At 39.5% G+C, this 26,766-nt stretch overlaps 1 protein-coding gene and 1 long non-coding RNA gene across 2 annotated transcripts in view; one reads left to right on the top strand and one right to left on the bottom strand.

The window, feature by feature from the left end:
• Positions 1-21,675, top strand: part of NOS2 (nitric oxide synthase 2) — a 92,492-nt gene extending 70,817 nt beyond the window's left edge. Inside the window, exons 20-26 of the mRNA XM_089683754.1 lie at positions 2,952-3,115; positions 4,891-5,101; positions 5,939-6,026; positions 8,917-9,038; positions 10,486-10,631; positions 12,142-12,336; positions 15,826-21,675. Of these exons, the coding sequence (XP_089539880.1) occupies positions 2,952-3,115; positions 4,891-5,101; positions 5,939-6,026; positions 8,917-9,038; positions 10,486-10,631; positions 12,142-12,336; positions 15,826-15,897 (998 nt within the window). The 3' untranslated portion in view covers positions 15,898-21,675. The remainder of the gene's footprint in view (positions 1-2,951; positions 3,116-4,890; positions 5,102-5,938; positions 6,027-8,916; positions 9,039-10,485; positions 10,632-12,141; positions 12,337-15,825) is intronic.
• Positions 7,893-26,151, bottom strand: LOC149457397 (uncharacterized). The gene is made up of 3 exons (XR_016313630.1): positions 25,618-26,151; positions 15,872-15,957; positions 7,893-9,025 (listed from the first exon to the last, which is right to left on the bottom strand). It is a non-coding gene; the product is annotated as an uncharacterized LOC149457397 (long non-coding RNA).
• Between the last annotated feature and the right edge of the window lie 615 nt (positions 26,152-26,766).

Here is a 26,766-nt window from a genome sequence, read left to right as displayed (position 1 = left end):
GAAAACCATTTCTAAAATCTCCCAGATCTTCTCTCACAGCAGGAAATATTATAATATCACATAGTATAATTTTACCATATATCTGATTAAAAAAAAATTGTTGCGCTGTGTAACTGATTATCTCCACTAAAACAAATAAATAAACAATTATAGTGTTCAAAAACCACTGACATTGTAAATTATCCTCAACAAAACATTTGTGAGTATGAAATGACAACAATATAAAAGTCCATAGATCTACTGCAGCTTTAGTCCATGAAACAAATTGTCATGGGGACCAGTCTATCATGCTGACATACTTCTGCTTTATATGTATAGGAGACTATACACTAGGACTGGGAAAGGTTTTCTCTTACTAGTTCACCTGAGATTACTTTTTAAACTCATGTCATGCTCCGATAGGGAATAGAAACAATTACTTAAATAAGTAAATTAATTTATTAAATAATTCATTGAATACACCAACCCTTTTAATTCACATCTTTTCGGAGGTATATGCCTCCTAGCATATGAAAATATAAATATTTTCTAGCTAAATATTGAAACCAACTTCATTTATATAAATTAATATTGAGGATATCTGAAGAGAAAATTAATTTCCCCACCTATTACAATAAAATTCTTATATCCATAGCTAAAATAATTCATTTTTATATGATAACTATTTCATGAAGATAAAATTAAAATAAACTATAAGATATTAAAAAATTATGCACATTATAAAAGAAGAGGATTTACAAATATTATATACAAGACAAGTTTAATTATGTATATTCCTAATTATTACTAATAAAACTATTACTATCCCACCCCATGATATGATGATGGGAGGCAAAGAATTTTAAATTAAAAATCCATCTCGTTTCTAACTGGGAAATGCCTTTTTTTTTATCACTGCCTCTCCAGTGAGGTATATCTATCAATCCCTATAAACCTTAGGCTCGATGGATCTTTATTGTGTCTCAAAGCATAATGTTTTGATAAATTGTGGTTTGGGTAACCTTTTTTAATATTATCAATGTGTTCCCTAATTCTTATTTGTAGGGTTCGCTTAGTCTAAGTACAAGTTATAAAGTGCATAATTTCAAAGGATTCATTTGTCACTTTAGATAAAAACGTTTTGCTTTTATGACAGTTATTCCCACTGTTTTACACTTTTTGCATGGAAAAAATCCCTTTAAATCTTCAAACACGCAGTATGTCTTTCATGGTTTGTGAACCGCATTTAGGGCTAAAAAATGCCCTAAATTTGGGGTTTTTTTTATAAACAATAGAAGGTTTTTCAGGAATCTTGCTGTCCAGGATCTTATCACTCTTTATTATGCTTATTCATTAATTTATTAACAAAATAATATTGAGTTGAAAAGCTTGTATAGAAAGCCTTTTCAAATTTATTCTCACTTTCTATGTTATCATTATCTTGAAGCAATTATGTTCTTTCTGAATTTGAAATTTACTTAATTTCATCCTTTAATCATCCTTTATAATATCCGTTCTTTTTAAATCTATCCTTCAATATTTCTGCTTGTTGCTGAAAGTCAGAAATATGTAACAATTCCTGAAAAACCTTAAAAATTACCCTTTAGGTATACATCTCAACCACAAGGGATGGTGACAACTTGTGGTCAGTATGTATTCATTTTTGTCTGTGTTTTTACATATGTATTATTTGAAAGGGATTGGTTATCTTTATAAATGGTGAGATCCAAAAAATGAACTGAACTAGAACTTACTTCATAAGACCATTTAAACCTCACACTAGAGTGCCGCTGTGTGGAGTCCCCATTCAGTTGAATGGGACAATGGGAATCATTTCTGTGGCATGTGTACAATGTCCCTCGCACTTGCCTTTGCAGCTTATGGAGGGAGTGGTTTGGGGGATGGTAAGAACATGGCTCAACTACATTTTTTTAATTCCCCCCAATGGCAAGTATAAACAAGCTTTAAATTGGAGCTTAGCCCTCTTACCCCTTACAGCCAAGGAGGCTGCCATCTCATCCTAGGTTTGATCTGCAGTTGCTATGGTGCTGCGCATGTGATCAATTATGACACCAGCCATTTGATGGTTTGGCAGTTAGGGTGAGAGCCCAGGTAAAAGTGACAGTTATCATTAATGGCATGCACTGAATGTAACTGTTTTGGGAAACTGTTAAATCGAATGGGTTTTGTTCCACTTTAAAATGACCAAAGGATTGAGCCCTACCCTTCTTCACCTAAAATTAGAGCGGAACTATAATCACCTAGAATCCAGTGACGTGCTGTCCCCAAAACACGCTGATGAACCCAATGACAGCAGCCGGAGGTTGTTAGCGCCCAGCTGCTGTCATTGGCCATGCAGAGATGACATCACTCTTGCACGTGCGCGGGAGTTCTGTCAGATTTGGTATTGCCGAATTAGTGCAGCTTACTGTACAGGGGCAGACAGGTGATAAGTACTGATAGCTTTAATGCAGAAGAGACAAAGCATATCACTCCTGCATTGAAAATCATGCCTGTACTCCCATTTTTAATGTAGAGCCTAAAGTTCTTCTACTTTAGACAGGGCATTTGATTGAAATGCTCTTTAAGAAATCTATACTATAAAACATATTCAAATATTAAAAAGATGTCAGCATTTTAATATGTTAAAATAAGAGAACTTCAACATAAATTGCTGGTATAGCAGGTAGAGAAATTGTAATAACTAAGGCCCTTTTTACCTCTAGTACTAAATAATCCAGTAGCTATTTACAAAAGTGTCTTTACAAGAGGAATCATCTGAGTAGAGTATACTGTAGGAAGGACATTTGGAACTTCTCAAGGTTATATCATTTATGAAACTTTTAATAGAATCTCTGAAACAGGATAACCGAATAATCCCCAAAAGTTTTCAAGACAATGAAAATTAAAAGCTTTAACTGGAACACTTTGGGATATCTTCTGAATGATTTCCTTCCATGTTGTACTTGCAGGTAACTTCTGGACAGTCAGTGAGAAAATCCCTCCTTGCTCTCTGTTCCAAGCGTTGACTTTTTTTGTAGACATAACTACTCCACCCTCCCAGCTACTTCTGAAAAAGCTGTCACTGCTGGCTGCTGATGCAAAGGATAAACAGAGACTGGAAGACTTGAGCAATGTACGTACAAGGTTCATTCACTCTGCACCTAGCATTGTCCTCTGGTTGTAAGCACAAGACTTTCATTCTATTTTTGGCATGTTGTATGTGTATTTTAGGTGCAGTTAGGATATAAGTGGCACATACCGTATGTATAGAAAATATTTGCATGAAAATATTATTCCAAAGGTAACTTTTTAAAGCAGAAGTAAATTCTAATATAATAAAAACCTTTCGGTCCCCCTGCAATGGAATGTCATAATGTGCAAGTATGCATTGCATACTAGCACATTATGAAAGACTTACCTGTAAAATGCAGCATTGCATCGGTGCCCAGGTCACCACTTGCAGGGCTTCCATCTTCACCCATATATGTACACAATGCCTTGTAAATCATACAAGCATATTCAGTTCTCAGAATGGTGATGGAATATAGCCTTTGTGCAAGTCCATAAATTTGTAGATCAGCAATAGGGATACACACACAATGTCCGGCAACTCCTCGCTCAAGGTTAGGGAAACTCTTCAAGTCATGTAAAGTAGAAAGACAGCAGGGCACCAGATTAGTATTTCTAAAAAATAAACAATACTTAAATGTAGCTCACTCACATGTCAAAAATGCTGTGAAATGCTCCAGTGGTCAGGATGGCATGCACATGCACAGGCTTTTTTAACATGTGAGTGAGCTACATTTAAGTATTGTTTATTTTTTACACAACTAATCTGGCGCCCTGCTGTCTTTCTACTTCCATCTTTACCCAGTCTTCCTTCTGGGTTTGCAGGCATCAGCTGTTTGAATGGCTGAGCTGTGATGACGTCACTCCTTCACATGTGTGCGGGAGCCTTGATCGCGGAACAGCACTCTCAATGGACAGCATACTCGAGTATGTCATCCATTGAGAGCGCTGTGCCCATGCACCAGTGACATCAGCAGCTGCTAGTCATTGGAATATCTCCTTAACAGTTGCACATTTAGGAGATATTCATTGTATCTTGTATTACAACTGATTACTAATTTGTGCAGTTTAATAAGACATCACTGGTACCATTCAAGGCACCATCACCAGAACAAAGAGACCAACAGAAATGTCATCCTGCGGTTAATCCTGATCAGCTGTGCTCCTTTATACTGATGACCATCAGGATCTTATTAGAAACCCACTTTTTCTAATGGTCTTTCCAGTGGGATCTCCTGTGCAGCAGTAATTACTGTCAAAGTGGACCTTCACTCACCTTTTATACTTTATATGTATTTTTTTATATGTACTCCTTTCCTCCCTCCCTTTCAGAGATTTGCCTTTATCTGTGTAGCTATGATTTGACCTAGGGGAGAATGACGTTCTCACCTGCCTGAAGCCTCCTGGGATAACCATACCATGCATCCCAGAAGGCTTTGGAGCTATAGCATCATTTGGAGATTAATTGCTAGGACCCAGAAGAGACATAGGACCTCTTGATGGCTTCACAAATTAGATGGTGGCATGAGACTCAGTGTGTGTCCACTCTCAGCTGGACACTCTGGATTCGTTTGGTCGGTAAGTATTCTATTTCAGCTAAACCCAGCATATCAGGTAAGAAGAGTTCAATGTTAAAGTTAACCCTGGGGAGAGGCGTGAGAGTTCTCTTTAAGGCTTGCAAAATCAAATCAAAATCAAAACTCAAAATATAAATCTTAAAAGCATCAGAGATTGAGTTTTTTTTATTGTGTATTCAGTTATTTATTTTTTCAGTTTTCAACAGCTTGATTGCTTACCAGTTTATCCTATGTAAGCTAATTTAAATTCTTTTTTTTTTAGAACATTGAAAAATATAAATCATGGAAGTCCTATAGTTATCCATCAATACTTGAGGTTCTGGAAGAGTTTCCATCTCTGGAGGTGCCTGCTACATTTATTTTAACTCAGCTCCCACCACTGAAGGCACGGTACTACTCTATAAGTTCGTCAAAGGATATGATACCAGGGGAGATCCATCTGACAGTGGCTGTGGTAAACTACAAAACGAAAGGTAATAACAGACCTGTATTAACCCCTCCACTATCTGCTCTCAATCCTGGCTTCACTGATGATCAGGAAAAAGAGTGGCCCAAAAGTTTCACTTAAAAAAAATCAGCTGAATATTCATGCAGATGAATACTGTCACCTTCATGCTGCAATAACACCTGCAGTACCTTTTGTTAATTACTCTAATTGTCTGGTACAATAAAGTAATTAAAAAAACGTAAATTATTTTAAAAATACGAAATAGTCTACCAAATAAAGACCTTAAATATATAGGACTCTCCCTTATGGTAGTAGGGAGATAATAGTGATGCAAAGGGGTTCCTCTTCAGACCATTGGTAGATTTTTTTTTAAACAACTCTGCAGCTGCTGCTTGGTATTTCTTAGCATGATATAAAGTAATTGTGGACTCTGATACTAAAATCAATGGTCTTCAATGGAGTGCTTCTGTGTACACTGTTAGTTACATTGCTCATTGGGTTTACTGGAGTTCTGTCTGTATATCAGGTGTACATAAAATTGCCTATGTATGCAAACCTAAGAGCAGTAGTTCTCAAAAAATGTAACCTTGAAAATATGTTTACTTCATTTTACAATATTTAGTTCAGTACATCAGTACATTACAGGGGCGGACTGACAACTCATAGGGCCCCCGGGCAATAGGGGATCATGGGGTCCCTGTGTCCTTGCCCAAACTCAAAAAAAGCCTATGAAAAAGGTACCAGGGGCATCTCATGGGGCCCCCTACTGACCTCAGGCCCTCGGGCATTGCCCGAGTTTCCAAATGGTCATTCCGCCCCTGGTACATTAATATTCTATAAAAATTATTTTCTTCTGTTTTAGGAGGTCACGGTTCTCTTCACCATGGAGTGTGTAGTACATGGTTTAATACCATCGGTCTCAATGAACTAGTTCCTTGTTTTATAAGAAGGTAAGTATAAAATATAGCTATGTACAATATCCTGGCATACAGTGGTATCTTGGTTTATGTACACATGTCCTTGCACAATAAGTGGAACTAAACACAGGGCCCTGCATTCACTATATCTGGCCTCCCAAAGTACACAGAACATGGAAATGCAATTATTTTAGTAGATATTAACTGCTAAATACCTTTTCTCATCAGCAGTTAGAGCAGTCTTGTGGCTTCTATCTGTGTCCAGCCCAGCACTAGCTAAAGCTTGTAGGAGGAGTTTTATTTCTCTTGTAAGAGGATACAAATACCCTGACCTCTGTCTGGACAATGCTGATTGGCCCCGTGCTGATCACATGCACTCTCTCAAGAAAAAAAAACAAAAAAACCTCTCTAGCAATACACACCACACTGAGCATGTGCATGCCTGAAGTTCAGTCTGGAGATAAGTGGTGGTAACTTGAAAAAATGGAGGAACAGAAAAGAAAGGATCACACAGCCTCTTTACACAATGCAGAGGATTAGCCCCTTAGGTTCCACAGTGAGTATAACAAGCATGTTTTACTGCATATACAGGCTGATTTTACTGTTGTGGGTTTAGTAACACTTTAACTAATGCACCCTTGCAATTTACACTCTGGTATTCCTACCAAGTTCACACCTAGACATGCTTTAATGGCACCCATGAACAAATTGATTGACACAATTCATTTTCTGGTTAAATAAAGAAACGGTATATGCTCTATATTGCTTTTGATGACTATTTAATAAAAAAGGATTATGTATTCCTAACAGAAACATGTTTAATCATTATCTGTGGAGATTTAGAGTGTATGGTTTATCAAACATTTTATTCCAGATTTGATCCCTTCACTCATCATTGGTTGAAGGTTATTCAAATAGGACTTTTAGTAGCATTAGCCAATTTTTACCTTTAAAAAATTGATTTTTCATTGAAAATGTGATAAACTGAAACCTGTTTGGCCAGTTATAAAAAGGAATTAGATCAGATAATCTAAATTAAATGAGAAAATCAATGTGTCTTTATCTGCTGGAGGCTTGGACAGTAGAGCGCAGCAAAACCTCTGCTTCTCTGATGCGTTTTGTTATACTTGATTCATACGTGCCAAACAAATGTGTTAAACCTGGCAGAAATCCAATGAGCTGATAACCTTCTGTGAAAATCACAAGCAGTGTTATCAATCCTTCCCAGTTATCCTCTGTACACCATAATAGAATTCCTCCCCCTATGTTATGGAGATGGAGGGTAAAGTATTCTGTAGTTTATCACATTTCCTGTCAGCACATTGATGGAGTCTTGTCATCCCTGTACAGGAAAGGAGTGCCAGATGAAATTTAGTTTTTTGTTCTTTTCTTTATGTATAATGGTGTGTATCCCATTACCTGTGGGCTACTGCTTTTGCTAAACATCCTCCCTGCAGTGTCTTCTCACTGATGCTGGATACTGTGCTGAACGTACGATGTTGTGAGAGTTAACTGCATCCGCTAGGAAAAGACATAAAACGCCACTTCAGGTCGGTCCCCTCTTCCACTACCATTCACACACTGTCAGGTGCTGGCCCCATCTGTACCAGGCTTCATAGAACAAAAGAACATCCGATTGGCTGCACATCCAATAGAATCACCTTTATTCACAAATTTCTTCTTTATTTACAGTACTCCTTCTAACGCATTTCTTGCTCCATCAGCACTTAGTCATAGTTCATAATATAATGTCATACACAGATATTTATATGAGAGTTAACTGCATCCGCTAGGATAAGTCACAAAACGCAGCTCCAGGTCGGTCCCCTCTTCCACTACCATTCACACCCTGTCTGATGCTGGCCCCATCTGTAACAGGCTTCATAGAACAAAAGAACATCAGATTGGCTGCACAGCCAATAGAATCACCTTTATTCACAAATTTCTTCTTATAAAAACACTTCCACATAACATGGCAAGGAACACAGTACCCCTACTAACGCGTTTCATGCTCCATCAGCACTTAATCATAGTTCATAATATAATGTCACACACAGATATTTATATGTACAAAGATGTGAACAGGACAATTCCTAATTCAAATAACTTGGGAGGACAATCAGAGTGCAGATGCCAATCAGCAGCTGCTACCATGTTCATTTAAAACTACAAAGCAAAAAAAAAAAAAAAACATGGAACAAAGACATTTAAAATCATTAGAACACAATTTCATGCACTTAAACATAACTGCTACAGGACAAATACTGCACCACTCGCTCATCCCCCTCTGCCCTCTCTGCCTTTCACAGAACTCCTATTACTACACGCCCACAATGCATTGTGTTCTGTGAATGGGCGATGGAATCCTGTCATTCAACTGCTCCACCGCCCATTCACAGAACCTTACATTTTGGGGGTGTAGTGATAGGAGTTCTGTGAATGGCGCAAAGAGCAGAAGGGGGCAGGTAAGTGGTGCAACTTTTCTTTGTAGCAATGGCTGTACTTAACCCTCACAGCGCCAATATACAGCGACTCAGGATGGTATCCAGCAGGTATAAAGTGGCACTGTCGGACGGATTTTTAGCAAAAACTGCATATAATGAGGTTGATTTACTAAAGGCAAATAGACTGTGCACTTTGCAAATAGTTTAGTAAATAAAATGTGGCTCTGTTGACTTCCATCATCCAATCATGTGCTAGCAAAAATACTGTTTTTTTTTCAATTTCTTTTCATTTCTTCTTTTTTTTTTTTAACAATTTTATTTTAGCCAAAAAGCAATTTGTGTAAAAGTTGGTCACCTGATTGATTTCAATAGCTATGAGGCAACAATACAATCCACTGAGATACGATTTATTCTTACATTATTTTTATTGGATGAATACCTGAGTGCACAGTAATGATGTAAATGTAACTATTTTACAGCACAAACACATTCCATCTTCCAGAGAGCCCTTCAACTCCGTGCATTTTGATTGGTCCAGGTACAGGAATTTCACCATTCAGAGCATTCTGGCAACAAAGATTACATGATCTGGAAAAAAGAGGTATGACTCATGAATTTTGAATGAAATATTAGTTAGGTTAGACTTATCATAAAGTTATATTAGCAACTAGGTAATAAATTGGCATCCATGTTCATATTAAGATGCATTGTGGATCAGTTATTAAACCTGGAGCAAATCATTTAGTGCTGCTGTTCTTAACAATCAGTAATTTGTTAAATTCAATTATTTCACCTGTACTGAAGAAAGGTCTTATGACTGGCAGTTATGAATTCATGAACTTGCCTTTACACTGGCATTTTTACCATGATCCACAATATAACAAAAGATAGGGCTGTCAGGAGCCTTAAAGGGAATGTATCGGCCCATTCAAACCATTGCGTTGCACAGGGGCGGACTGACAACTCATGGGGCCCCCGGGCAATAAGGGATCATCGGGCTCCTGTGTCCTTGCCCAAACTCAAAAAAGCCTATGAAAAAGGTACCAGGGGCATCTCATGGGGCCCCTACTGACCCCGGGCCCTCGGGCAGTGCCCGAGTTTCCAAATGGTCAGTCCACCCCTGACGTTGCTGTCTATAGAGTGCATACATTACATCACATAATGGACTTTACTTACTAAAGCTGGAGAGTGTAAAATCAGGCTCACTTCTACATAGAAACCAATCAGCTTCTAACCTCAGCTTGTTCAGTTAGGCTTTAGCAATAAAACCTCAAAGTGTCTTGCAGTGCGGTGCTGTAAATGAAATAGAGCAGGTGCAACTTCTTCTGCATTTGGTCTATAATATAAAAAGCACCACGCAACCAATCCAATACTATTCAAATAAAAACGGAATGCATCGAATCTAGAGTGAAAATACAGAAGTGTCCCATGCACATATATGTGAACTATACACATATAAACATATACAAGAAAAATACATATATGTCACGTGTCTAACTAATGGGTCACACTAACCTGCTCAAAGTTTGTTTCAGTACTGTCACGGTACTTTGCTCTTTGCATTAATAATGAAGGAAACTCACAGAGAACATACATTGGCTGCCATTGGGAGCCATTAATTATATTAATAGCAAACCCATGCATCTGAAAAAGTGGTGCATTTTTTGGTGCGTGTCAAAGCACCACGCAATTCCCTGTGGCTGCATTTATAATTAAGCGTTAAGACTTTTCCCTGTGTTTTCTGCAGGTACAGCAGCCCTATAAAATAAACGCACTGCTGTGCCTGTGCAATCCTGATATGCAGGACTCGCAGTAGTGTGAACCTAGCCTAAAAGTTTCTTTTAAATATTCAATAAATTTAGTTGGTCCCATTTTGTCCAATCTTGTTATCATTTGCTAGTGAAATTAATGAATACATACTGTACGTACAGACACATACAATGAAAACTCCAGCCTTGCCAAATAGTTACTCCATGAGAGGCATGTACATATACTGTATATATTTTTTTCACTCTTTATCCAATTATATATGATTGGTTTAATAACAGGATCACAGGTGAGCCCTATGATACTGTTGTCTGGTTGCCAGCAATCAGTTTGTGAAATCTATAAAGAAGAAAAGAAATTCATGAAAAGCAGAGGCATTTTAAAAGATGTATTCACAGCATATTCCCGGGAACCAGGACAAGCAAAGGTATGAAACAATAGGATATGATGGTTATGATTTACCACATATTCATTAGTTATTATCTGTCTTTATATCTTTGCTAATGTATTCCATTTCATCATATATACCAGCCTTTCTCGACCTTTTGAAAACAGAGGAACCCCTGAAATAACTTTCCAATCTGAGGGAACCTCTGTTAAAAATGACTTTATCTGCAACTCTTGATACATTAGATGGTCAGTGTGACGAATGCTCCTTACCCTTGTAGTCATTGGGAAGAATTCCCCCCTTACAGATTGATAAAAGGATCAATGGTGTCAGTTTGAACTTATCTGAGAGGCACACATTTCTCATTGCTCAAGAACTCCCTAGAAACCTGTGGAGGAACCCTAGTGTTCCATGGAACCCTGGTTGAGAAACCTTGATATATACAAACAAAAGGTCCAGTCCACCCTAACATTACATTAGTTAATTTAGCTGACTTAGCCCTGGCTTTTTCTAAACCTTGAATGTCCCTCTCCGCTATAATTACTGATCTGTTCTCATCATCCTGGGAGTATTGGGTGCTACCTCTTGCCACTGTTTTCTCCACAATTAGAAAATTAGAAAAAATATATATAAAAAGTTCAACAGGGAGATCCAGACCCCTTGACATGGACAAAATGGACATGTAGACCCAGGAACTGGACTGACCCTTTATTACAGCTAGACTTAACATCCCAATATATCCACTTATTTTCTTACCAAGTCCATCATGGATTGCCTTTAAATTAATAACAGTGAAAAGAGCAATTCATAAGCAAAAATATTGTTATTCCTGTATTAGTTGAACTGAACTATCTGGTCACAGAGATCGTCGACAAACTCACATTGATTTGTGGCATAGGTACCCCCCTTCACTCCCATCTTGAAATGAGCAGCATTTTCTCCTTCTAGAGAGCCAGTGGGCAGTTCTGGTCAGGACCTGTTTTTAATCATTGGTTTCTTTAGAAACACAATTTCTGGTACCCTTTTTGAGAATTGCCTCTTTTACAGAGAAAGTTTCCTTATTTTCCTGGTCCTAGTTTGGCTTAGAATATTGTGATAATGTATGCATAACCTTATAAAAGTTCACTATTAGTACCCATGATGATTAAAAAAAGTGTGGCCAAAATATCCCATCTTTTGTAAATTGTAGTCCATTTTTGGTTTTAGGATTATGTCAGTAGATTACCTTTAGTGCTTGGCAAGAGTCTCGGTCATTAAGCAAGAATATTCTTCCACAAGCTGTCATTACAGATAGATTCTGATCTTTGCCAAGTGCCAGTAGAGACAAATACCACCAGTGGTCATAGCCGTATACTTTCTGATACACTGGTTCACAAGTCCAATAGGAGAATGTGTGATAGGTTGATGAACATTGCCAGACACTATTTATCCTGTAATTACATTGCAAATGAAAGGCCTTGTAGCACAGATTGAATTAACATTCTCATTTTGTTGCACATTGCTGTTATTTCCAAAACTTATGATTTATTAAAGATGTGTTTATTGTTAGACTTATGTACAGGATATTCTGAAGAAGCACCTTGCGGATGATGTGATCAGGATAATCTTCAGAGAAGAAGGACACATTTATGTGTGTGGAAGCATTGAAATGGCTAGAGATGTGGCCAAAACAATTAAATGGATTATTGTAATGCAGATGGGGCTGAATGAGGAGGAAGCAGAAAACTATTTTTCCCAGCTAAAGGTATACTACATTTTAATTGGTCATCTAAATAATTAATCACCTAAGTGACTATTTAATGAAAAGTAGTTAATGCAGGGTCTAATGCTGAATTATAGTCAAACAATAAAATGACAATGTGACCTGCTGATCCTGTCAGTAGAACCATTGGATAGGCGCTTCCTTTTATTGGATGACAATGCTTTTCTACTGCAGTGAAATCACTGCACCAATTTTACCCTTTCTGCTGCTGTAGTTGCTTAGATGACATCTTATCAGTAAATTGCAACATCTAGTTCTGCTCACAGACCTTAAGATTGACTGTACCTTGCTGTCAGCAAAATCTTAAGGAAAAATGTAAAAACCCTACTTCGACCTTTCCACCCCATCCAGCAATGTCCAGAAGGGTACAGAAATAGCTGCATTTACCGTTAAAAAAGCTAATTTTCTAACTCTATTTTTACCTGGTGATCTAGCCAGTAAGTCTGTTGTTTTTCATAAGAACACGCTCTCCTACAGATGTATCATTTTACAGGGATGAGCCAAACCATTTACCACTGGCAGGGGTGCTTACAATGATCAACATATTTAGTCATGTAAAACATTTATCCTAAAAGGTTAACTGTAACTGCTTATAAAGTGTGAGCTGGAATTTGGCTTCAATTTGTTAGTGTATCTAAGTCTGCTAGTACATCTAACATTACCCTCTCCCAGTCTGACAATGCTTCTGTCCAAATGTGCCCCCTGTGCTATTTCATCCAGAGTGGGGGCACTCTAATACAGGAGATGTGTTACTGAACAGATCACCAGGTGAAAACAGAAGGGAAAAAAGCCTAAAAAATAGGAAAATTAAATCTGTAATATATTACATTTTTGATTTTGGGTTTAGTACTGCTTTGCATGTTTTTACTTTCACAAGCCCAGATAAAGGGGGATGGTTGAATGACCCAAAATCCTTTGGCTGTCAATTCAACATCACATTGTTCTGTTTATCATCAATAGCCCATTCCATAATTACCCAGCTCATTATTATCAATGTCATCAGGAACTCTTTACCCATTCTATGCTATGACCTCGTCTGAGGAGGGACCACATACGGGCAAGCAGTTACTCCTCACGGGACCTTCCCAAAGTTTCACATCGCCTCCTGTTGTCTAACACTTCACAGGCAACTGCCCTACCAATGAGCATTTTCAAAACAACCCTTGGTCAGATTGGTTACACCAATCTCTTAAACCACCTCTGTGTTCTCTGGTACTTTAACCAATACCTCTGACCTGTCCAACAGTGCTCTGGAGTGCCTCTCATCCACAACACCAGTAGGAATCAATCCAGCAACGCATTGTGAAACAAACTTTCAACATTATCACAAAACATTGCATCACATAATTCCCATATTGGTTATCTTTGCTCAGTACAGCCTGTAGTATCAACCTTGAATTAGCAGTACCCCGTGATACGGGGTCTCCTTACCAAGGAGGAGACTGCAAGATATATGGGGGGTTGTACATTCCATGACTCTAGCATTTCTTTCAGCATGTCTGTCATCACAAGACATACTACACCCTTTATTTCTTTATGCATTGTGAGCAAAATGCCTCCTATGCATTCGTACTTACTCAGTCCTTCTGTCACAAGAGGGTTAACTTCTGCAGCAGCCAACGTGCCCTTGACTACCGACTACTCTGCAGACCCTCCTCCTGCCACAGGCAGCACTGCATCTGTCCAAGGAGACACAGACGGACCAAGGGGCTCAGGAGCACCTGACACATTACACGTGTCATTAACATCCCATTGCAAGACCACATCAGACATCATTGGCTGCAATACTACATTTTTACCACCATGCACTGGGGCACTTTACTTCCAACACAGGATTTTGCATTATCAGCTTTTTTCCGGCTGCATTAACCCATTATTCACCTCAGCATTTTCAAACTCATTAGTAAGCAATATTTTATCACATTTAGTTTTACCACTCATCTCTTTGCTACGCAGAACACTGCATGGAGACAAGTTCATAACAGTCCTCAGTCGCAGTGTGAGTTCAACTTGAATCCATGTTTCCCCACTACACAGGGTACTAGACAGCAGCAAGTCTCGATTGGAAGCGGATTTACTCACCAGACTTGCCGTCACTTCACCCAGATTAGACTCATCAGTCTCTCTTGCATTTCTAACAGCAACAGGCTTGCCACTCCACTTGGAAGGTGTTGCAGTCTTCCTTTGCATGTGTCGCCTCAGGAACCATTCCTCTATGGCACTTTCCCTGGTGCATTCACCCATGCAACCACAGGGTGAAACAACAGACTACCTCCCAGGCATCACAGACTCTCGAACACCTCAGCTCTTTATGAGGAAGATGAGCCACCTCTCCAGTGCAGCTCCACCATCCAGACTATACTTTTTCATAGGAGACCATCCTCTCTGAGCAGAACTTTTCCAGCTCTCTGGCTGTAACTGTTCCTCTCAAGCCCACCAGCCATGACTCTTTGCTGGAAGACTCCACCATTCACCAGTCTCACGACTGACCTTGACTTTGTTGCTACAGGCAACAACCCCCATCTTTGCAGTCAAGCACACAGTTCCTCAGAAAAAGTTTTGGTGTAGTGTCTCTTTAAGGCTGCAAGACAATACACATCTCCATGCAGAGACACCACCTGCTGCTCACACAGCAAAGCACAGACAGTCTGTGACAGCTCACAATTTTTTTTTGGTGTGCGAAGATCGTAACTCTGCATTTTTCCCACAGCAATCCTCCACCAATTGTGACAACATGGGGGTTTTGTAGCTCATTGGTAGTGTAAAACCATGAGTTTACTCCATGCCAGAACTGTGTTTTCAGGGCCTTTTCTGCTCACTTTTATGCAAAAGCAGAAAGAAAGTTCACAAAGGAATATCTTCCCATGCAGGGGTTTCCACCATCAATATGACAAAACAATATTCAGTATCCCAGCTCTCTTTGCAGCTTTACTTCTCAAACGTAGTACCTTTGGTCCTTCTGACCATCAAACACATTCCAGTACTTGTGCAGTAACCGCTGTACCTCTCAGCTTCTTGGCACTTTCCTGCATCTTCTTCTATCACAGGCTCATGCCTTTGTCCTGGACAGCACAGTGCAGACGTGTACCTCTCTCTGCTCCCAACACACATTGGCCCCCTCGGGAGGCAGGGGCACCGACCTCTAATCCTGTCTCTCCCTAGAAGCCAGCACACACCTGTGCCATTTGTTTACCACAAAACCCGGCCCAGACTACCATGTTCTACCATGGCATCGCCTCGCCCTGCCACACCATGTACACCAGTTACAGAAATAGGAACAGCCAATGATTCACATTCCACAATTTGAGAAATGGGCTTACGTCAAAAGACAGTTACTTATTTCAGCATGATATACATGATATCCAGTTATTCTGACAGCTGTGTTCTGTGTCTAGTATTGTGGAATGAATCCTACATTCAGAACACAAAGAGTAATCACTACGTTTGTCATTGTTTTTGTTTGCTTTGCAGAATGAAATGCGTTATCATGAAGATATCTTTGGAACAGTCTACAAACCTCTGCAACTTCAGAATGGAATCTAAACATCATCCAGCTGGGTCCCTGGCACATCTTTACTTTTGCAGTCCTGAATTGGAGAAAATCTGAAACGTCAATATGTGATTCAATTTTAGATAAATATAACATGATAAAAAGTTACATGCAGAACAAGCTATTTTAGTATACAATATTTCTCATCAAAAACATTGGAAACAAGAAATCCACAGCCAACAAAGAGGAAACTTTGGTGAAATCTTTATCAGGATCTTAGTTTACCAATACTACTGAAGACACTACAGACTACCAAAATGATGTGCTCTACACCTAAGATCACTTTCTACGACACAACATTTATTTAAAATGTTTTGTATTTAATATAGAGTACTTTTGGAGACCATACAGAAAAGTTTAAACTTCAGGTCAAGTATAACTTTAATATGAAACATCAGCCTTAATATAAGTACCTGAAATAAATAACAACATATTGCAAGCACTTTAGAAGGCTTTATAAGAGAATCCCAATGTGATGATCTGCAGGGGGTTGGGTTTAGTGTTTAGTTTGCCAATCAGTGTAGCAAAATACCCAATATGTGCCTCTGTCCTCCACAGACGACTCGTCAGGCATCAAAAAAGGTGTCTAATGAGACCTGAAGGAGTTCTGTTAGCTTACAAATTGTAGTTTAATGATAATAAAACTTTTAAACCTTACAAAAGCTGCATTGTGCATGGCTGGTTTAAAATTCATGTATCTGCATGCGTCTGTTGTAGCTTGTGCTGTAAAACTTTGCTACGTACTGGATATAAAACACTAAAAAGCTTATTTAGCATGCAAAACTCAATAATAATGTGCTTCCTGACTTTCAGCTTTCTGAAGTCAGATCAGTGAAAATGAATTACAATTGGTTGTCATTGTTTACCATACAACGTTCTTTCATTAAAAGCTGGCCATAGATGGTTAGAATCTCAGCCGGTTCAAGAGGGACTGGCTGAGATTCGAACCATCTACGGGCAGGCTGATTGTACGCAATTCAATTGGTGTACGACTTGGGTACAACCAGCCTGTTGGATTTTGCATGCGATTATTGCCAGTGGTTATAGCTGCTCATCTAGCAATAATTGCTGTGTTCTCCCAGCAGACATGGCTCCCCCCTATGCACCCCCCCTCCAGGAGAACACAATAGCTCTGTAGGAGTGATTCCCCCACCAACACTGAATATGCAGATGGGGGAATCAAGCAATTTTCTTTCCTGCAACCCATGGTTGCAGGAAAGAGAACTACATCTTCTACGCATGGGTGTCAAACTGGCAGCCCTCCAACTGTTGCCAAACTACAAGTCCCATGAGGCATTGCAAGACTGACAGTTACAAGCATGACTCTCAAAGGTAGAGACATGATGGGACTTGTAGTTTCACAACAGCTAGAGGGCCGCCAGTTTGACACCCCTGGTCTGCAGGTATGGCCGGCTTCAGAACAGCAGCCAGCAATTACTGTTTCTATCTTGTGACCACACTTGTGTTGTAGATAACAGGTTCAGTGGTGTATTTAGGTTTTGTGCTGCCCTAGGCAACACAAAGATTGTCTGCCCCTGCGGACATGAACCAACACCACCACCCCTTCCCCCTCCCATGGAGAGAGCCTGACATTGACCAACAACACCCCTGTCCCCCACCTGGAAGAGCCTTCCACTAACCCCCCCCAGCGATAGAGAGAAAGACTCTCATCTTCACAGCTCCGGACATCCCTGGGAACAAGAGTCAGGCTCTACATACAGGGGGGGTGCTGCCCCCCTGAAAAATATCTCCCATCCCTTCTTCTGGGGGGAGGTGCTGCCCCCCTTAAAAATTCCGCCCTAGGCAAGTGCCTTGTTTGCCTTGTGGTAAATACACCCCTGAACAGGTTTACAGTATTCAGAAAATCTTAGATAATTGTGATATCAAGCATCTTGTTTATAGGTTAATATTACAGTTTTGTGGTTTACAGAAATCCTACTGATGTCAGCACTTGGTTTTTATCACACATTACAAATTAGAACACTTTATAATTGGTTTCATAGTAACATTGTGTAAATAATGTAAATTAATCTTAATATATTTTTTATATATTTGTAGAAACTATATATCAACTACTCCTTTCAAGAGTATAACTAAGTAATACAGATAGAGATCATTTTAGAAACTTAAATCTTAAATATCAGCAGCACAAATTAAGGTACAGATTTTGACTGAAAAGATTTGTTCAGAAAATTGTGGTTCCACTGGTTTTATTTTATGATTGGATAGACTGATAGCTTGGCCATAGCCAAGTAGTATTTGTATGGGTTTTTAATGCATTTACACAACATTGTAAGCTTCTTCCAGCCATAATTATCAATACATCTGAAAATGTTCTCACTTCAGTTAGATGGTTATTGGTCTACTTTGAGTCATTCACACTGCAACATAGGGACCAGTTCAAACTACTGCCAACTGTCAAGCATCTGAGCCTAGATGTTTTTTACACTCTAGTATTTAAATGCTACTGTTATTCAACTCTTTTTTAAATGTACTATATATATGTTGTTTCTATAAAGCAGCCATTTTTATTGCATTTTTCCTGTTTTATGATTTTTTTTTATGAACAGAAATATTTTTCCATAATCTATTTCCAAATAAGTAACAGCATAACAAAACATTAAGGGTGCACTGCCCTCATTATGTTTTCAATATATACCTAATAATAGTAAAAAAGTATTTTGAAGCAGAGGTCAAGGAACTTGCTCACATTTGAATCCATAGGTTGTTTGCCAGAAATAGTTTTTTCTTGTAAAATGGGTGACTCAGTTATGGCAATTGTGCAGATCAACTGCAGGTTTCAAGTGACAATGCAGCTTTTAATTTTTTTTTTTTTTGGTTGAAATTGATCTTTTCTAACCTACATACATAACTATGCAGGGTCACTGAATTATATTTCAGCTTGATTGGCTAATTAACCTGGTACGTCACCGGTCTTCAAGGTTGCAACTGTAGACATAATCCCGGTACCGTTATTTACAGTCACCCCCACTGCCTTCCGCTGCTTTAATGGGTTCTCCAGTCCCACCAAGAGTTCCGATGGACTAGCCGGCACTGCCACCAGCTAGTCATGGGGCTGAACAAAGACCGGATTGGTTTTGTTTAGTTTTGTTAGATAGTAAACCTGAAGCGATAACCTAACATCACTTCGGATTTACTCGAAAACAATTGGTGCCATTTTTAAAAAAATAAAAGCATTCAGTCACACTGATCTTGGTGTGATTGAATGCTTTTAATAGCACAGGATGGATTTGGGGTCTTATTGACCCCAGATCCCTCCATAAAGAGTACCCGTCACATGCCTATTGCCCTCAGTCCAGCAGTGTCCTCACAATGGCTGGTTTCCCCAGCCGTCTTCTCTCCCTGGCGCCAGTATTTTCAGTGTGGGCACCCGGCTGTGACAGCTGCGCATGTACAAGAAGCGCTGTGCTTTTTGAATGGTCTCGTGTCCCAGAAGACTACGGGGAGGGTGGGGGGAGGACAACTTACGCTTCCGATCGCCTTAGGCGATCACAGCGGAAGTGGGAGTGGGTACCTGTCAAATTTGAGTAACTGCTCCCCAAAGGTGCCAATCCTTAACGGGAAGCGGGGGACAATGCATTAAAGCGGAACTTCCCCTTTTGGGTGGAGCTCCACTTTAACAAGGGAAATTTTCATTACAAAAGAATAGTAATGAAATAGGGAACCTAGGTATTTCATGCAAATATTACCTTTGGAAATCAAAGTATGTGTTTTTAATACATGCAAACAGCAGTTCAAATATTTTTCTTTGTTTTCTCTGGGAGATTTCACATATATGCAATTCTATGCAGGACAAAATCCTGGCGGAATGCTGCATTCTGCAGTTTGCTTGTAGCAGTTTATTTGAAATTGCACCAAAGCACATAAAGGGAGGCAAAAACCTATTCTAAGGTAGCTTGGAACCATGAAAAATGTAACCTGAGATGCCCTTAAAAACAAGAAAACTGCAACCCAGAGAATCTCAAGAAATATAAAAGGCATTCAAATGAACAAAAAAATTTGATTTTTTTTTTCTTTGAGCAAACAGCCTTACAGTTTAATGGTTGCTTTGGTTAACATGTCAGCTTTTTTTTTTGTACTTATACCCAGATATCCTTAAGTGATCTTTAATTTAGGGGCACGATACAGGATCATTAGACCCTAGTCCTGGTTCTACAGCTTTTTACCTCACTAGGTGAATCAACTCTCACATCAGCCCTTTCTACCTGACTGTGTAGCATTCAGCCTATTGAGCAGCCTTTATAAAATACCGCCAACTGCAAAAACAAGAATGCTATAAATGTCTCTAGTTGTTTTTTGAATAATGGTACTACAAAAATGGCACCAAACCTACACTCATAACAAGATTCTATATTTATTTTGAAAGATGAACCCTGATTATTACTGTAGCAATAGTTGGTGAAAGCCTTTATGGCTGATTTATGGAAACTGGATCAAAATTGGAGCTGTTCTACAGAACAGTTCCTCTAGAAAATAAAAACTGATTGGCTGCTTTCTTGAACAGTCTCACTTAGCTGCAGTTTTTTTTTTTTTTTTTGCATTAAACATTTTTTTTTCGAATCAGTCCTTGCATTCCCATAGAGACTTTCATAGCACTATGACTAATGAGATGCTTAATAGCACTGTCTGCTATGTAGGATGAATTCTAGGTGACAATGGATGAGTAGTAGGAAGAAGAGAAGGGTTTTATACCAGTAGGGAGGGGGAAAGACTGCCATTGGAGCCCAAATGCCCCCATGACTGCTGTGCTAGGTGAATGCTGGAGGATACATCATTTAACTGTCAGCAACTTGGCTGGTCCAGTTGCACAACTTCTGATGCAGATATCTCCAAAGAAAACCTGTATTGAGTATAACTGGTAGACTGATGTTGATGATCTTCTTGTGAAAATTCTACTTGCCTGGCAGTCTTCTGAGTCACTGACCAATTGCAAGCATATAGCAAATAAAGCCATAGTGCTGCAAGGATTTGTGAGCTGCATATTTCTTCTGGTTCAGTAAAATTTATTCTCACGAAAGGTCAGTATTGGCAGCCAGGGCATATATCTCAATACATGTTTCCTTTAATATTTGACCAAATGTATACTTTAATATTTATAATGTACAATAGTATTCTGCAATGTATCTGAATTCTATCAGACCCTGTTTCATTGTAATGTAACAGTTTTTTCTTGAATAATAATAGATAAATACAAGAAAAATAGTTTACATCTTTCAACAAATGTACAGAACATATATTATAAAATCATAGTCTTTTGTTATATACTGTATATAAATGATATTAAAATATACAGCCCCTGACTAGGATTTGTAATGTGGATCATTTTAAATCATATGTACCGGTAACTAACAAGCAGTTAAAACTGGGAGAACACTGATCTTATTTTATTATATGTTATTTTCTGAGTGTTTGTTTTACTCTTATTATCACTCAAATTTATTTAGGAATCTGCAGTCTATTTTTTTCAGATATGTATGTTAATGTAAATGATTGTATCCACGTGTTAATGTTATATATATATATATTATTATTATTATTATTATACAGTATTTATATAGCGCCAAAGGGTATGCCCAGCACTGTACAGTAGCAAGGGGGACAGAACATGAGACGAGACAGTAACAATACACTACACGAGGGGTTCGAGGGCCCTGCTCTTTCGAGTTTACAATCTAGGATATATATATATATATATATATATAATGTAAATGTTTACTTTTTTTCAGAATTACACAGGACATCTTTGATTTATTTGTTTTACATAATTGTTAGTAAATCTATGTTCTGTACAAATTAATTAAAACAAAAGATTAAAGCAGATTATCACCCGGAGTGCTTCCTGCAGTGTAAAATAACAGAGAATGCACTTTCCTGATGCCAATGCAAGTCTATATTTTACTCACAGTGATTCATTAAGCAAGATAAAAGGGGAACAATAAAGCTCTAATGGCATGTTTCTGGTGCAGTTCCCTTTAAAACTACCTGCCCATAATTCAGGCAAGCATTTGTGACTGTTTCAGTAATACAGGCATAAATCGGTTTACAAATGTCTCGGTTAACGTAATTTTTGGTTTACGAATGAAAATCCATTGAAAATAGTGCCTCGGTTTACAATTTTTTTTTGCAATACAAAAGTAAGTTTCCCCAGGATGCATTACGCCTGGGAGGTTTATAGCACTGGCCCCGTGCCTTTAAAGTGCACTTTATAAAGCATTTTGAACAGATAAGACTTTTTTTTACTTTTTTCTGACCTTCGGAACTGATTAATTGGTTTTCAATGCATTTACGAATTCATTTTTAATCATGTCCCTGTACAGTATTTATGCTATTAAAGTTCACTTTCTAAAGAGTTTTGAACAGATAAAAGACTTTTTTTTTACTTTCTTCTGACCTCTGAAACAGATTAATTGGTTTTCAATGCACTCCTATGGGAAACCATGTTTAGTTTTACAAATTTTTTGCAATATGAAACGTCTCAGAGAACGCATTAAATTCGTAAACCGAGCTACGCCTGTATTACCAACACATGCAACAAATCTAGGCAGTTCTAACTACTGCCACTTTAAGAAGTTGAACTTATGACAGTGACAGATTCTTAAAGTGGAACTTTACTCTCTCAATCAACATGGACTATTTCTAATCCTTATGCTGCTAGCATTAGTAGGATATAGATAGGAATAGATAGAAATAGATAGGAAAGATAGGAAATTATAAATAGGAAAGTACCGTATTTTGCGCTCCATAATACGCACCTGACCATAAGACGCACCTAGGTTTTAGAGGCGGAAGACAAGAAAAACAATATTCTGAACCAATGGACTGCAGACACAGTACAGCAAATGACCAGAGACTGCAGACATAGCACAAGAGATGACCAGAGACTGTGGACGCAGTACAGGAGATGACCAGAGACTGCGGACACAGTACAGGAGATGACCAGAGACTGCGGACACAGTACAGGAGATGACCAGAGACTGCGGACAGTACAAGAGATGACCAGAGACTGCAGACATAGTACAGGAGATGACCAGAGACTGCTGACACAGTACAGGAGATGACCATAGACTACGGCCGTAGTACAGGGGATGACCAGAGACTGCAGACAGTAGAGGAGATGACCAGAGACTGCAGACAGTACAGGAGATGACCAGAGACTGCAGACAGTACAGGGGATGACCAGAGACTGCGGACAGTACAGGAGATGACCATAGACTGTGGACGTAGTACAGGGGATGACCAGAGACTGCAGACAGTAGAGGAGATGACCAGAGACTGCAGACAGTACAGGAGATGACCAGAGACTGCAGACAGTACAGGGGATGACCAAGAGACTGCGGACGGTACGGTAGATGACCAGAGACTGCAGACAGTACAGGGGATGACCAGAGACTGTGGACAGTACAGGAGATGACCAGAGACTGTGGACAGTACAGGAGATGACCAGAGACTGCGAACAGTACAAGGGATGATCAAGAGACTGCAGGCAGTACAGGAGATGACCAAGAGACTGCGGACAGTGCAGGGGATGACCAGAGACTGCGGACACGGTGCAGGAAATTACCAGAGTCTGCAGACAGTGCAGGGGATGACCAGAGACTGCAGACAGTACAGGGGATGACTAAGAGAATGCGGACCTTTGGGAAGGGAGGGGGAGCAGGTACCTGAATTTGACAGGTACCCGCTCACACTTCCGCGGATTTGTCCTCCCTTTAGTGTGTGCGCATGCGCGAGAAGTGCTGCGCTTTGTGATTGGACCTGTCATGTGTCCCAGAAGACGCCGTACTATTCACAAAGTGCAGCACTTCTTGCGCAGCCGAGAGCCCACACTAAAGATGCCGACACGGGAAGCCTTCTCAGAGCTGCACCGAGGAACAGGTAAGGTCCTGCTGCAGAGAAGAGATGAGCGGCCGGCCCGGTATTCTGACATCGCAGCTGTGGTGGGAATACCGGACCGGCCGCTCCATATTCGCTCCATAAGACACACTGACATTTTCCCCCCTTTTTTGGGAGGAAAAAAGTGCATCTTATGGAGTGAAAACTACGGTATATCATATTTACTTTCTTTAACCTTTATTTTGCATTCCTTCATTTACTTCCTGGTTTCCATGCCTAGGCAAATTATGTCATACATCCCAGGAGTCTTCAGGAGGGGATGGAGGATGGTTGAAGGAGTTTGTTTTGAATATTAAAAATGAATTATATAGCATTTTTGGTTTGTGGTGCTCAGGTGCAATGCAGTTCCACTTTAAAAAATTACTGCCAGCTTACTAATCTGCACACTGGCAGTAATTCGTTAAGACCAGCTCTAAGGCTAGGTTTACACCTATGCAGTTTGCGTTTGACCCATTTCTGCATTGCGTTTTGCGTAGCGTTTTGTGTTTTTGCACCTGCGTTCTTTTTTTCATTTTTTTTCTTGTTGCTAGGAAGATTTAAAACACAAAATGCAGCAAAAATGCAGCAAAAACACACCACATGCTTTTCTGCAGCGTTTCCATTGAAGTCTATAGAACCAAAAAAGCTAATTTTTGTGTTCAAAAAAGTCCCTGACCCTTTTCAAAAAACTCACTGGGTGAAATCGCGGAGATGTGAACGTGTCCCATAGGAAATTATGTTAAATGGACTGTAGTGCATTTCTGCAAAATGCAAAACGCTGCGGAAAACGCTTCAGTGTGAACCTAGGGTAAGCCCTGGTATGCCAGTACTCATGGCTGTGCTGAGAAGCTGTAGAGAATGTGGCAGCTTCCTGCACAGTACTGTATACCCGGCCCCATTCAGCTGTCAGCTCGGACATTCCCTGTCAAAAAGCTAAAGGTGAACAGATGGGCTAGGGATACTGTTAATGCCATTACCCAAATTGTCCATATTTGGGAAACTACTTGGGGATCGCCTTATGTTTGATTGACAGTGGATGTCAGTGGGCAAATTGAAAAGCCACTATTGAGCTGAAGAGAAGCTATGGATCCACGCAATTCTGTGTGCTGTCAATCATAAAAAAGGCGGACCAGATAGGGAATAAAATCAGTGAAACCTGTGGGCTGCTATATGATCATAAAGCAATATTATTGCTACGTGAATCAATAAAAAAATATGGAGATTGCTGCAACCACTCACCAAGTGTACTCTCACTCAAAAAAAATTCTAAATATAATCGTGGTGCGCTAATTCCTCAAAGATCATACAAGACCATAGGGAACAATAAAAGAATAAACATAAGTCCACAAATAAAATCTGTCAGAAAATAGTGACCCCCATCCCAATTATAATGTCCTAATATAGTGCTTTATGAAGTGTCTGGCATCCGCTTCAAAAACAATTTTTTTTCCTTGGGAATACTCTCCCTGCTCACCTTATAATTAGAACTACATAATAGTATAGGTCAAATGTGCTTGTGGTTAAATCTTATCCTTCATGCTGCAACTAGGTTCCCTCCAAGCATATCTTCACTTCTTGGGACTCCAAACGTGCAGTATGATTCCAAAAAAAACAAAGAAAATATTTTGTAGTGCAACCCTGTTTAGGTGAAAGCAATAAATATGATAACCATGTGCACTCACAATAAACCAAGTTACAACGTGCCCCACACCAAGTGCTTCAGTGTTCAGAAACAACAATCCTGCCTAGACCCAGCAATGCTCACGGTGTGTAATTACTCGTGGTACTTCCCACCACCAATACATGTACTATACACTCACCTTCTTCATTGATCTATAATAAAATAGGCCACATACACTTTTAGGTTGATCAATCTTTGCTCATCCACCTCTGTCCTTTACTTTCGATGTACTGTCCCTTTAAGAGACCGAACTTCAGAGTTTTCCCACTGGGATGGTGAATGCTAGCCTGGTATCATGGGACAGGAAGTGAAGGGAAATATCTCCACTATGGTCATAAAAGCAATACTGAAGTTCTAGCTTTTCTCTACTTTATCCAAAACTAAAAATGTTATAGGATATAGCTTTACTTCCATAAAATGATCAAAGTTTAAAAGAATGACAAGTCTACCAGTATATTATCTCAGTATCATCTGAGAGAGAAATCCCCCTACAGTATGTCATGCCAAAGTGATCCAGCTGCCTTTCTGAGTTGGCATTATAATTGCTGTAGCATGACCAAAAACTGATACTTAATGTATATTAGACCTAAAGCCCAAGTTTAGCTAAAATAAAAAAAATAGCAAGGGATGGTACTTCCCTTCAGTGAGAAGTGTCTGTTATACTGCTGGCATTCTTAGTTGATATGTATGATATGCCTGCAGATATGATATGTATCAGGAACAAAGTCGGAGGTGATTGGTGCAGGGGAGGGACATTGACAGCATCCTCCCTCCTGGGCCCCCCTTCTGTGCTCCTCAGCCCCACCCCCCTCCTCGCATGTCTCTGATGTCTCCTCTTCTCTGACAGTGTCCAGCCCCTCCCCCCATCCTCTATGGCAGAGCCGAGGAGAGAAGATCAGCTCTGCCTGCCCTGTCCAGATCAGCCGCCAGCTCTGTGATGCTTCTGCATGTACCAAGTCAGTTCTCTCTCTCTCTCTCTCTCTCTCTCTCTCTCCCTCTCTCTCCCCTCTCTCTCCCTCTCCTCTCCTTCCCTTCCTTCCCACCCCTTCTTTCCTTCCTTCATCCATTTCATCCCTCCTTTTGCTTCCTTCTCCCTCCCTCCCTCCCCTCCTTCCTTCCTTCCCTCCCTTCCTTCCTTTTGCTCTCCCTCCCTCCCTTTCCTTCTTTTTCTTTCTTTCCTTCCTTCCTTCCTTTTCTTTCTTTCTTTCTTTCTTTCTTTCTTTCTTTCTTTCTTCTTTCTTTCTTTCTTTCTTTCTTTCTTCCTTCCTTCATTCCTTCCTTCCTTCCT

Source organism: Staurois parvus, unplaced genomic scaffold (assembly GCF_062004578.1).
Source record: "Staurois parvus isolate SC_StPar_1 unplaced genomic scaffold, SC_StPar_1.0 ptg000321l, whole genome shotgun sequence".
Classification (NCBI taxonomy): domain Eukaryota; kingdom Metazoa; phylum Chordata; class Amphibia; order Anura; family Ranidae; genus Staurois; species Staurois parvus.
The sequence above is the reverse complement of the archived record's forward strand: the minus strand, read 5'-3'. Positions and strand labels throughout refer to the sequence as shown.